This window comes from Vigna radiata, chromosome 11, assembly GCF_000741045.1.
Source record: "Vigna radiata var. radiata cultivar VC1973A chromosome 11, Vradiata_ver6, whole genome shotgun sequence".
NCBI classification, from domain to species: Eukaryota; Viridiplantae; Streptophyta; class Magnoliopsida; order Fabales; family Fabaceae; genus Vigna; species Vigna radiata.
Genome location: NC_028361.1, coordinates 8,530,599 through 8,543,562, shown reverse-complemented (window position 1 = coordinate 8,543,562; position 12,964 = coordinate 8,530,599). Strand labels below are relative to the sequence as shown.

General features: G+C 28.5%; 1 protein-coding gene across 1 annotated transcript; it reads left to right on the top strand.

Annotated features, from left to right (window-relative positions):
* The first annotated feature begins 6,617 nt into the window (after positions 1 to 6,617).
* On the top strand, positions 6,618 to 8,977 carry LOC106776401 (phytochrome-interacting ankyrin-repeat protein 2). Its single transcript, XM_014663850.2, has 3 exons — positions 6,618 to 7,241; positions 7,898 to 8,069; positions 8,370 to 8,977. Exons 1-3 carry the CDS (start codon positions 7,113 to 7,115, stop codon positions 8,582 to 8,584), a joined length of 516 nt encoding a protein of 171 aa, XP_014519336.1. The 5' UTR covers positions 6,618 to 7,112; the 3' UTR covers positions 8,585 to 8,977.
* Positions 8,978 to 12,964: the final 3,987 nt, after the last annotated feature.

The window sequence follows — 12,964 nt, the reverse complement described above, 5'->3', positions numbered from 1 at the left end:
TATATAATTTTAAAATTAATTAAAAACTAAAAAAATAATTAAATAAATATATTATTAAACTTTTATATAAATTAATAAACATTCTCGGATTTTCATATCCGGATTATCGGAATTCCATATCCGACAATTTAATTTTGAGTTTTTTTTACAAAATTAGTTTTATTCATTTTAATATAATCATAAAATTATTTTTTATTAATTACAAATTATAAAATATATTATAAACTAATCCATAAAATTAGAAAAAAATTGAAACTGATATAAGAAGTTTTTAAAAAAATTAAACTAATATAAAAATATTTAATGTAAACCTGTGGAAAATATTTAAAATGTGAATGTATGTTCACATTGATATCGGATATCCAGATCCGAGAATTAGTGCATCGAAAATCCACATCCGAGTTTTTATGCATCGGATATCCAAATCCGATGATATGTTAATCGGATATCGATATCCGATTCGCACATATTTTCGTTTTATGCAAACATTTTGACTAAAATTAAATACCTCTCCTCTCTTAATATCAATACAACGAAGAACAAGAACATGCAAACATATTTAAAAAAAAATATTAACCATCCATCAGCTATATCAATCGAAGCAGGAAGATGTAACCAAATTTTAAAATAAATACTAACCTCTAACGCACAAAATGAGCTAATAGGAAGAAGCCGATACCGCACCACAAATGAAGCAGTTCAACTTACACTCAACAATCCTTCTGAAATATATATAACCAGCACTCATTACTTACAAAGTACAAAACCTCAAGCGAGTTGCATTTCAAAGATGGAGGGGTGTAGGGTTTGTTTATAAAGATGAAACACTATGCTGGAAATGAGAGAGTGCAGGAGTCGGGTGCAGGAGCGATGTAGGGGTGTAGAGTCAAGGGATGCAGGGTCAAGGGTTGCAGAGGTCAGCAAAATGCATGCTTACTGATTGGAACAAAATGGAGGTGGTCTCAATGCTGGCATAGAAATTCACACTAATCAAAATATTAAACTCTTAAACTATTAATTAAATAAGGATATTTTCGGAAATTAGAGGTGCAAGATGAAATACTTGGAGGTGCAGGATGAAACACTCTTTTCTTAATCTTATTCACCTTTATGATGCGTTAATGGGACATTTTGGACTGTCCAAAGAAATAAAACAACTTAATATTTTTTGTATTTAATTTGCAAACATGCTCATACAACAAAAGATAACATGAAAAACATCTTCAAGAAAATAACTATGTAAATTTGATTGAAATCGTACCAAGTATAAACCTTTACTCCAATTAGGTTGTACGGAAAAGATAAACTAACATGAATTTAAAGTAAAGGTTCTATTTTCACTATTTTTCTTTCTAAAAGTATGTGAATGATTTATTTCATTAAATTTTGTTATGTGTTAAAAAAATTTAGTAATCAAATACCTAATTAATTTGTTATAAACAATTAAATAACATGCAGATAAGAACTTTTGATAACATAATATAAGACTAAGTAACTGTAAAAATATAGAAAAATATGTTTTAAATTGGTAGTATGTTTAAAAGGATAATATTTAATTATTTTAATATTAAAAGTTTAAATTATAAGTTGAATTTTTATTAATATGTTTTATTATTTAAAAACATGTATTATTTCTAAAAACAATTTTTCTAAAGCTCTTTTTTTTCTTTTTAAGTTTTTTCACTTTTTATTCATATGTTTAAATAATCTGTTCAAGTGATCATTGCGGTAAACTGTCCATTTTTGTCCAATCAGTTTCTTTAAGAAAGTAAATTGGTTTTTCTACTCCATTTCTTGGTCTTTGTGTTCTTCATGAACATATGAATAATTTTGGCTCTCATGTAATGTTGAAGTCTTTTATACGAGCATTTGTTGATTAATAGTTATAATTACGTGTCATGATTGTTTTTGTGTTGTTCTCAGGCGTAGACAAGGCATGATGTGAGTTTGAAGAGATTTGAGATTTCTTAGAACAAATTTATTTGTCTTTCAAAAAGGAAACTAAATGCATAATTTTATGTGATTGATATCTTGTAATTGTTAATAGTATGATTGTATAATGTTTTGCGTGCATGATTGAGTTTTTTGATGAAATATAATAAGTTGAACTTATATTAGAATTTTGATCTGGCTTACTTGAATTGTATGACGAAATTGAGAATGTTACCTGATTGATATTGCAAAAAATACTATTTGAATTAATGAAAGTTATGCAATTCGAATCTGGTATATTTTGGCATAGTGTTTGTTGTTGGGTTGAACTTGCAAGGTTGAAATGGTATAAATTTGTGGAACAATGCACGATGGACAAACTCAAAGTCAGAGAGCTACTGACTCAATGGTTGTTGTGTGAGAATATACTTGTTAGGTGAAGTCAAAGTCAAAAAGCTACTAACTTGGTAATCTCTAGGCGAAACCAAAGTCAAGCTCACTAACTTGACAGTACCTGTGCAACAAAAGTCTCGTTGGGCAACTTTTAAAAAAAATTAAGTTTGTCCAGTGATTGCTTCGCTGGGCAAGCTATCTGATCGCTATGCAAGTGAGCTTTTAGGAACTACTTGCTAAGCGAGTAGATATTCTCGTTGAGCGAAAATTTCAGAGTCTAATTATATTTTTCTTGCATGTTTTATTCTAATAAGTTTAATGTATGATATTGTGAATGTTAGAAATGATAATTGGTTTATGATGTATATTTGAAATTGGTTGATAGATTTATGGATAAATATGCATGTCAGTAATAAAGTATAAAATGGTGGTGGTGATGAGCTTGTTAATGGAACAGAATGGCCACATAGATCTTGCTGGGATGGGTTTCAACCATGGCTCTGATATCATATTATGAAGTGGACTTTAAGCTTAACTCGCTCTGATATCATATTATGAAATGGACTTTAAGCTTAACTCAACCCCACAAAATCGGCTTGTAAAGTGAGGTTTGCATCCATTTATATATTATAAATCGGTCTTATCTTTAGTCAACGTAGGACTTCGAACGCACCCTCTAAACCGAGGTATAAATATAGATATTAATGGGTGGTTCGATAACGGCCTGATAGCGGGTAGAACAACATGCCCAACAACTCTAATACCATGTTAAGAAGTGGACTTTAAGTCTAATTCAACCCCACAAAATTGTCTTATAAGGTGAGATTTGCACTCACTTATATATTATAAATTGACCTTATCTCTAGTCGATGTGAGACTTCCAACACTAACTTTATGTGTGGTAGCTTGGGTGATCGAGCTATTCCACCACAAGTGTATAACTTACTAGAGTCTGATATCAATAAATTTATGTGAATAGTTAAATCTAATATGAGTCTTTATGTATGTTATGTTTGTTTTATAAATGAATGATGTGTGATGATAAATCCATGTTTATTGTTTATTTTATCAAATATTATTGTGCATGTTAATTTATCCTTTTCATCCTATGTTATTTTCTTTACTTGTAATGATCATTTAAACGATGTGAGTAGAAAATGATATAATGGCTTATGTAGTTTAGAATGTTGATGAAGCTATAATCTAATTTCTAAGATGATATTGTCATTAGACATTTTTTTGTTTATAATTTTATTGTACTTTTTGATCAAAATAATATATCCTTAGTTGTACATAACCTTTGTAAATATTGCAATATTATAGTTATATTTTGGATAACTAAAATAACATTACATATTGGTTACTTATTTATTTTTAAATATTGACTATGTGATATTTTTGTTGTTGTGGTATATTATTAATTGGAATGTTGCAATAAATAATAAATATACGAATATGTGAAATTATTAAAATTATTAAAGATTATATTTTTACTGTTTTCTTTTAAAATATACGTGAAATGATTTATTTTTGGAAAATTAAATTATCTTAATATTTAAATTTTATTATTTGGTGATAAACTCTAGTAATCAAATATTTAAATAAATTTTGTTATAGATAAATATTAATACTGAATTAAATAAGATAAAAAAAAAACTTTTGAATACATGAGATAAAATTGTATAGTAAATTTAAGACATTGTCTTTCATTTCTTTTATTGCTTATATTAAAATGGTAGAGTGATTTTATTTATAAAATTAACGTGATAAGTTTCATCCGTTAATTAATTTAAGATGAATATAATTAGGAGTTGTTTTTGGTTTAATTTCACGATTTTAGAGAAAATCGATGTAAATATTTTACTTATATTTATTTAGATTTTTTTATAAGAGATATTGATTTCATATGTGTGAGATGTAACTTTTATTATGATTTGATATGATTTTCCATGTTTTATATTATTTTACTTTTTTAATAAATTTCAATGGGATAGATTTGATGGATTTTGAAATATTAATATAACTAAAATGTTAAAATTCTAATAATACTTCACAGGAGGACCTTATTTAATACTTAAAAATATATAATACAATAAGATTGAATAATAAATAAGATAACTACACACACACACACACATATATATATATATATATATATATATATATATATATATATATATTTGTAAATTTAATTTCACACCTAATACCATTTGTATCATTCAATTATATATAATACAAACGATTAATGATGAGTTAAATGATTAATTTATAACATTAACTTAAATCAGTAATTTAAATTATAAATTACTCTTTATATTTTATTGTCAATTAATTTTGTTATTAAACAATTTAAAATATTATTAATTTTAAATTACAAAAAATTCTTGCACAAAGACAAATAATATGTTTCAAAAATAATACATTAATTGGAGAAAAAAAATAATAGTTGTAAAATAAACACAAATAAATACAATTTTTAATTATTGAATTTATTTAAAAAGTTGAATTATTTATTTAAAAAATGTTAATTTATTTATTATAATTATTATATAATAATTTTTTCACATAAATTATTTGTTCATTTTCAAGGCATGACAGTTATTGATAAAAAATATTCTTAAAATGATATTTAACGGTTTGAGTTTATATTTTTAAAAAAATATTCTTAAAAAGTCCTTATTTTTGGTGATTTTTTTCAATTAGGTTCCTCATTTTTTTCTTTTTCTCAATTGGGTCCCTATTTTTGAAAAAATTGAAGCAATTAGGTCACTGTCGTTAGTTTCGTACTAGCACAGTTAAAAAGGATGACACGTGTCAGCTTGTGATTTTTTTGAATTTTTTAAATATATTTGTAATTATTTTTATTTTTATTTTTTATTTCTTTTTCTTTTAAAAATAAAATTTGTCACGTGTCAAGTTGACATTATGCCACGTAGCAATGACAGTGTGAGGTGGCACTGACAATGCCACGTGTCATTGTGTTTGTTTCAATTTAGTCCCTGTATTTTTATTTTGTTTCGATTTGGTTCTTGTATTTTTATTGTGTCTCAATTTAGTCCTAATTTTTTTAAAAATTTAAAAAAATATGTTCCTTCCCAAATAAAATACGGCATTTTTCAAATTTTTGTCTTTAAATTTGTTTCTGTAAGCAAATTATTAGTAATGATGTATTTCAAATAGAAATATTTAACTCTAGAAACTTTTTATAAATTGTTGAGGAAGTATTGAGACTATACTTGTGTGTAGATTACCTTCACAAAAATATTTATATTACTGAGATGTTAACTTTTATAGGTTACTCTATTAAATGATCTCTTTACTACTATATAAATAAAAATGTGTCATATGTTAGTTTGCAATTTTCTTATTTTTTTAATAAAAAAATTAATTAGTATAAATTTCTTTGTAAAGATTTATATACAAATAAAATTTTGTTTGAAGTGTTTAGTTTTTAAAAAAAATAGGACTAAATTAAGACAAAATAAGAATACACGGACCAAATTGAGACAAATTAAAAATATAGGGACCAAATCTAATGACATGTGGTCTGATAGTGACACGTGGCGCTATCAGTGCCACCTCATATTGTCATTGCCATGTGGCTCAATGTCAACTTGACACGTGGCAATTTTTTTTTAATAAATAAAAAAATTAAAAATAAAAAAAATAATTAAAAATATATTTAAAAAATTCAAAAAAAATCATGAGCTGACACGTGTCATCTTTTTAACAGTGTTAGTACGAAACTAACGACAGTGACCTAATTGCTTCAATTTTTCAAAAATAGAGACCCAATTGAGAAAAAAAAATGAGGGACCTAATTGAAAAAAATCACCGAAAAATAAGGACCATCAGAATGATTAAACCTATATATAAATACATGTATATTTAATTTTTGTATTATTTATTTATTGTAATTAATATTATTTTAATTTAAAATATAATAAATAAAATTAATTAATTTTTAAATTTTGTTTTTATTGTTAAATGTTAAATATTGTTATAAAAATACCGTGCAGTTAAAAGTACTAGTATCCAAACAATTTAAAGAAAAAACAGTTTTAATTTAATTTTTAGATATTGGAATAGATAAAAATTTAGAAAGATAACGCAAAATACAGAAATATGTAAATCAAAATTTTCATATAGTTAAAAATGACAGTGAATAAACTGATCTGTTCTTTAAAAATAAATATATAATTATAATTTTAGTGTATCTTTTTTTCCAATAATTTATTATTCTAATGTTAAATGAGATATAATTTTATCTTTAAATACGAAAGCAAGAAGAAAGTCTATCCTATTCCGCTAGCAAGAGATTGATTCAACGGTGCGTTTCTTCTGCTAGGGTTTCACGGTCTTCTTCATTAGGATCAGAGCATCTTCGTCTTCGCCTTCACCTTCGTCATTCCAATGAAACCAGGTTTTATTTGATTCCTATTCTTCCACGCTTTTTCTTCTCCTTCCTCTCCCAACCCTCAACCAGGTATGATCATTATCATGAACTCCATCTTCGTCGCGCATAACCTTCGCGTTTTCGGTCCCGGCTTGAATCCTTTTGCCCCCTATTGCATCGCCAATCATTCCCTCAGCTCTCGTTAAGCGATTCCCCTCCTTTTCCCGCGCGTTCTCTTGATTTCTCTTTTTCCCACTTCGAACATGTAAATTTGGAGCACACTGTCCCAGATTCGCTCTCTCTATTTTAGGGGTTTGGTTAAGCGTCGCCGTCTTGGTTTTCTTTGCCTTAGTTTTTGCGTTGTTGGTTGGTTGGTGAGAAAGGAAAAGATATGCTCGAGGAACAGCCTGTTTTGTTCACGAGGAGCCCTTCCCGGAGGCGCTTGAGGCCTCGGTTTGATACTGATGATAGGGGTTGGACCTCGCTTCATGTTCTAGCCAGAAAAGGCGATCTCAAATTGGTAATGTGATTTTTATATACGCTTTATGTTTTTATTGCTGAATTTTGTAGTTATAGCGGGAGGGAGGGATGCTGTTTCTCAGGGAAATCGTAATTTGAGGCTTTCAATTGGGAAAATGTTATGGTTGCACTCGGGTTATTGGTTTATTGAATTTTAATTTAGATTCTTTATGTTTGTGTGTGTGTGAAGGGGTTGAATTGGGTTTGAGTGGCTTTGCCTTCAAGATTGCTGCCTTTCGTTTCAAACTTGAAGGGTTTTTTTAGTTTGTTTGGGATCCTGTCACGTGTTTGCTATAGGCTGAAAATTAGTGAGGAATTTGAATAATATCCCATTTGAATTTACTGTGGAGGGGTAACGACTTACTCTACTTTTGGAGTATATTCATATTCTACGCCATTTGGTAATTTTGAAGTAAAATTATCCACATCATTGGGAGCCAAGCCTTGTCCACTGGTTCACCCATTATATGGATTCTTTGCTGAGTTTCAGTGTTTTCAAATCTTATGATGTTACCGGTTCTTCTTTGTAGTGCTTGAATATTTTGCCTTGTGTAGTTTGATGCTTTAAGAGTTAAATTCGTATCATACTTGTCACAAAAGGTTTGTTAATCGTGATAATTTAATCTCACCGGGGCATCTTTTGGTGTGGCTGAGCAGGTTAAAAAACTTCTCGATGAAGGAATGAATGTCAATGTGTCTGCATGGGGCCCTAAATCGAAAGGGGTGACCCCTCTCCACCTTGCTGCGGAAGGTGGTCACATTGGAGTGATGGATGTGCTACTTGAGCATGGTGCTGACATTGATGCCAGAACCAAGGGTGCTTGTGGCTGTAAGTGATTTATTCTTGCCGTTTGGAAGGCCTGTTTTTTCTCTCCCTCTTTTTCTTCTTAAAATCTACTTTGAAGTAAAAAGAAAAGGTTTTCAGATTTTATGACAGCTTTTTGGTAATTTTATAATTTTTTTAAGACTGAAGTGTTGCTATCAGGTTAAGATTTTCTGTATAGCCTATTATTTTTACTTTTACAATGTGTTTGACGGAGAAGAGTTGGGTAAAAATTACTGTAACAGTACAATGTCTATGCATGTTCAAAGTATGAATCTCTTACATTGATCTCTTCTCTCGAACCAGGGACACCGCTCCACATTGCAGCCAAAGAAAGGAGGAGGGATGCTGTGAAATTCTTGATAGAGAATGGAGCCTTTTTGCCACCCGATATGAATGATAGCAGATTTAACCCTCCGCTTCATTACTGCCCAGGACTAGAGTGGGCCTATGAGGAGATGAAGCGTCATCGACTACTGGACTTATCTTCTGGAGAGACATCTTACAGCTCTGAAAGCTAATTAACTTTTCATGGATTTGGTCGGTGTTTGATAGTGTATTTGGATGCCCGTCTGTGGAGATCAATGCAATGCGTGTCAGATTTGAAGCTAAGCCCCTTTTATAAATTTGGAATGAAAGTTTGTTGATGTGGGCTTTTAGAAAACGTATCCACACATGCACTCTGGATCAGTATTGTGGGAATAAATGTAGAATGAAATAAAACAACGCACTGCATGAGTTGCTTAATGTATGGAGATGACCTACGTACTGTTTTATGTGGTTGGAACAATTGTGTATTATTGTTGATTTGATAATGTTGTGTTCTTGATGCTGTCATTTACGTGTTGTAGCTTTGTTGTGCGCACATAGTGCTTTGTTTCACTATAATCTCAGTTTAGAAAGGATTACTACTACTGTCTGTGTTTGATGTATTATTTCGTGAAAAATGAGTTTTTTTTTTTTAAATAAAAATCGTTGACAATTTAGTTATGTTAGCGAATTGAATGAACTTATTGTGTTTGAGTATCAAATGGTTGAATAAAAGTCGGAAAAAATGCACTGTTTTTTAATTTTTGAAATTAAAAATAGTGAAGCAATATTTATGGTTTTCATTATTTTTTACTGTTTTATTTGGTCTCTGTCTTAAAAGAGAATAAATTAGACATAAATTCAGCAGGACATGCTTAGTAGCAACAAATAATAAAGTGAGACGTATCAAATTTGAAATAAAAAAGGTGTGGAACGTCAAACGTAGCAGTCAATCGGTTGACGTGAATGCACAGGCGTTAAGTTCTTGAGACAAAAAAATTGTTATGGAATATCTATTATTAGATAGTTTATAAAAAAAATGGTAATTGGATGACATAGAAAAAAAAGAAGAAAATGATGTTCCTTCTGACCAGCATTAAAAAGAAGTCGATTCAAAAGAAACAAATTGCTCAGTAAAATAAATCCAAGAAATAATGAATTGATGTTGAACATCAAAAAGAGTGGAAGGTTCTCTAGCAGGCCAAGTTATATAATAAATAAATACAACAAAAAAATAAGTTTAAAGTATTAAACCAACAACAGTGAAGCAAAGCATAGAAAATTAATCAGGTAAGAGTGATTTTACATTGCAAGATAAGGTTTTTCTTGATTTCACTTAGCTCACATATTCATTCTTTCTTTTGGTGATTCCATTGAATGATCAGCTGTTCACATTTATAATGAAGATAATGTTCTTGAATGTTCTGCACTTAATGCGCTTGGATGCAACCACTGCTCTAAGCTTCCATTTTTCATGTACTCCAAAATTAGAGCTTTAAATTCCTCACCATTGTAGTCTATTCCAGAACAACGTGTTAAGATTGGAACTATATTTCGATATTTAATATGTTTTAGTGCATTGCATTCAGTGATGAAACTCTTTTAAGATCCTCTTTTTATAAGGTTCAAGACTTTTATGGCCAAAATTTCTCTTCTGACCTAAGAATTCCTTTGTAGACAGAGCTAAAATTTCCAGAGCCTATCAAATTTGTGATTAAAGACCCATTGGTTGCCTATAGATAGTTAGAATAATTGACATGATGAGAAGAAAAGTAACTGTGCTAACTATCGTTGCTACCAACATGAATGTATGAAGTTTTACAAGTTTCTTACCATGGATAGGACATGGTGGTAGAAGCAGTTCTGAAATACCTCAACAAAGATTACTGTTCTAAATTGAAGCAGTACCATGTGATCAGTCTCATTTTCTGATGCAGAGGCAACAAGTTTTGGAATAAACCATGGTGATTTTAATGTAAAGAGAACAAGAAGTTTTTTTTAAATGCTTGTGTCCAATAAATCAAAGCAAAAATGCATTAGTTTTTGTTTTTGCTTTGGTATTTAAGGGACCGACATTTTCTGGCTCAGACATCAAAGATAACTTTAGAGGTCAAAACGCATACATCAAATTTCTGTCGTATTGGAGTTTTCAGCAATTTCATGATCTGTGCTTCCAACAACAGTCATAGGATTGTTGCAGATTGAAAGTATTCAGTTCAGTGGAACAATATCATTGGAGGAACACAATAGTTTTTCAAGATGATGTTAAAGTTATCTTAGAAAAAGTTGTCGGATTTATCAAGTAATTTATTGTCGGATATTTCCTTTCTGACAAACTGATGAAGTGCAATACCAAATTATGCAACACATTCCTATCAGTCTATTAAATTATGTCAAGGCCTGCACACACAGAATTAAAAATAGGTTTGTCCTTGGCATGGAAATATTAATGATATATTTCTTCAACTTTCTATTTAAAATCCAATTTCTATTAAAAATTATTATTTTTTATCAAAATTAAATTATTTATTTTTATTACTTTTCAGAATATTTGGATATCAAATTGTACGGTCCCAAATTAGACCGACCGTCCAAAGGAATGATCATGAGTTATTCAGTGTGATTAGTGAGATAAGGTAATCATTAATGACTACTTAATACATTTAATGACTGTATCAAAGATAAATATGACATTTATTGGTGATTAGCAAATTACATTACATAAAAAGATACCGTATTAATGAATAATTAAGGTTTTGAACGATGGTGAGACCTATAAATATAGGGTTAAATGTCCGGGTAAAGATATCTTATTCCCACTTACTATCATAAAAGTATAAAAGAAATATGATTGACTTGAGCATACAAAAGCAATATTGCTGACTTGAACGTCGGAGTGTCTTTTACAGACAACACGGTTAGGACAAGGAGAAAAGAGAGAGAGCAAGCGCGACTTGATGTGGAGTGGACAACTTTAAATACTTTGGGTTAAGGATCTCAATCCTATCAAAACATAAATTATTTACTTTTAATAGTTTAAAGTCACAGTTAAATACTACCTGACTTTGTTTATTTGTCATTATTAAATATTAAAAATGAACAATATTTAAGTTTTTTAACTAAATATAAAAAATGTTTAGTTTAAAACTTTCAAATTTGGGTTAAATATGTTTTTAGTCCCTATATTTTTGGACGATTTTGGTTTTAGTCCCTATTTCGAAATAAGGTACAATTTAGTCTTTCAACTTTAGAAAACTCGTTTTAGTCCTTTTTACCAAATTTTTTAAACTTTATTTGTTGTTTAAGTACGTTTCATTATAGCATTTGGATTGTTTACACTTTTTGACACATTTTTGCTTCAATGTTAACTGAAAAACGCGTTTGAAACAACAAATAAAATTAAAAAAATTTGATAAAAAAAACTAAAACTAGAGTTTTCTAAAATTGAAGGACTAAATTATACCTTAATTTAAAAGAGAGACTAAAACCAAAATCGTCCAAAAGTAGAGAGAGTAAAATCATATTTAACCTTCAAATTTCCAACAGTATACATAACAGAAAACAACTTTTGTAATAATTCATCCCCATTAGTGTTTTGAACTGGCGATGGCTAAGAGTTATTACAATAAATCAACTTTAATGTAAATTGAAATAATTTTTTTTATTAATTTAGTATTTCATTAAAATACTTTTTTTAGCTTATATATAATTTATTATGATTCATGCAATCAATACTAAAAGTCAACTTTCATCTGCCAGCCATATAGTCATTCTAGTTTAATTATTAGTTTTGAATGTGAGTTTCAAAGTGTATGATCACTTCTCATATATGACATGATACATGATATTAATAAAAAGAGTATTTTAATATACTTACGTAAAATAAATAAAAAATATATTCATTGTCGTTTTTTTTTCCCTTTTTTTCTTACATGGCAAGAAATAATTAAGATGGATTTATATGTTGTATGTGGAAAATGTTATAGAAGAATGTCAAATATTCTAATTTTATAATATTATACTATTATAAATAAAGTTTTATAATCTTATAATAAAAAGTAATTAAAGAATAGATATATGAAAAGGAGAAGAAAATATTTGAACGAGAGAAAAAAATATTTACAGAAAAAAAATTTGAATAATTTTTTTTTAAATTGTAGAAGAATATTATTTTTGTTTTGGGAAGAGAAAACTCTCCTTCTTTTATTACTAAAATAAGTGTTTGATAAAATATTTCTCCATACTTTTTTTGAGTTTCTCTTAAAAATCTTGTTTCTAAAAGTGTTAATTTATTTCTTAATTCTCTAGTATTATAAGATTTACCAACAACTTTACCAAACTGGTCAGATAAATTCTCAAAGTTATCATAAATGATTAGAATTCATTTATGTGTTAAAAATAATATTAGTATTTTCTAATACTATTTCGATTTTACCACACTATTCTATTATTTAGGAACTCAGTGGTAACATCATCACTATTATTTATATATACATGGAATAAAATACTATTTTAATATTATTTATGTATCATTATTCATATTTGTGTTTATAATTATTATTATTTATAAAATAATTTTGAACTAAATACAT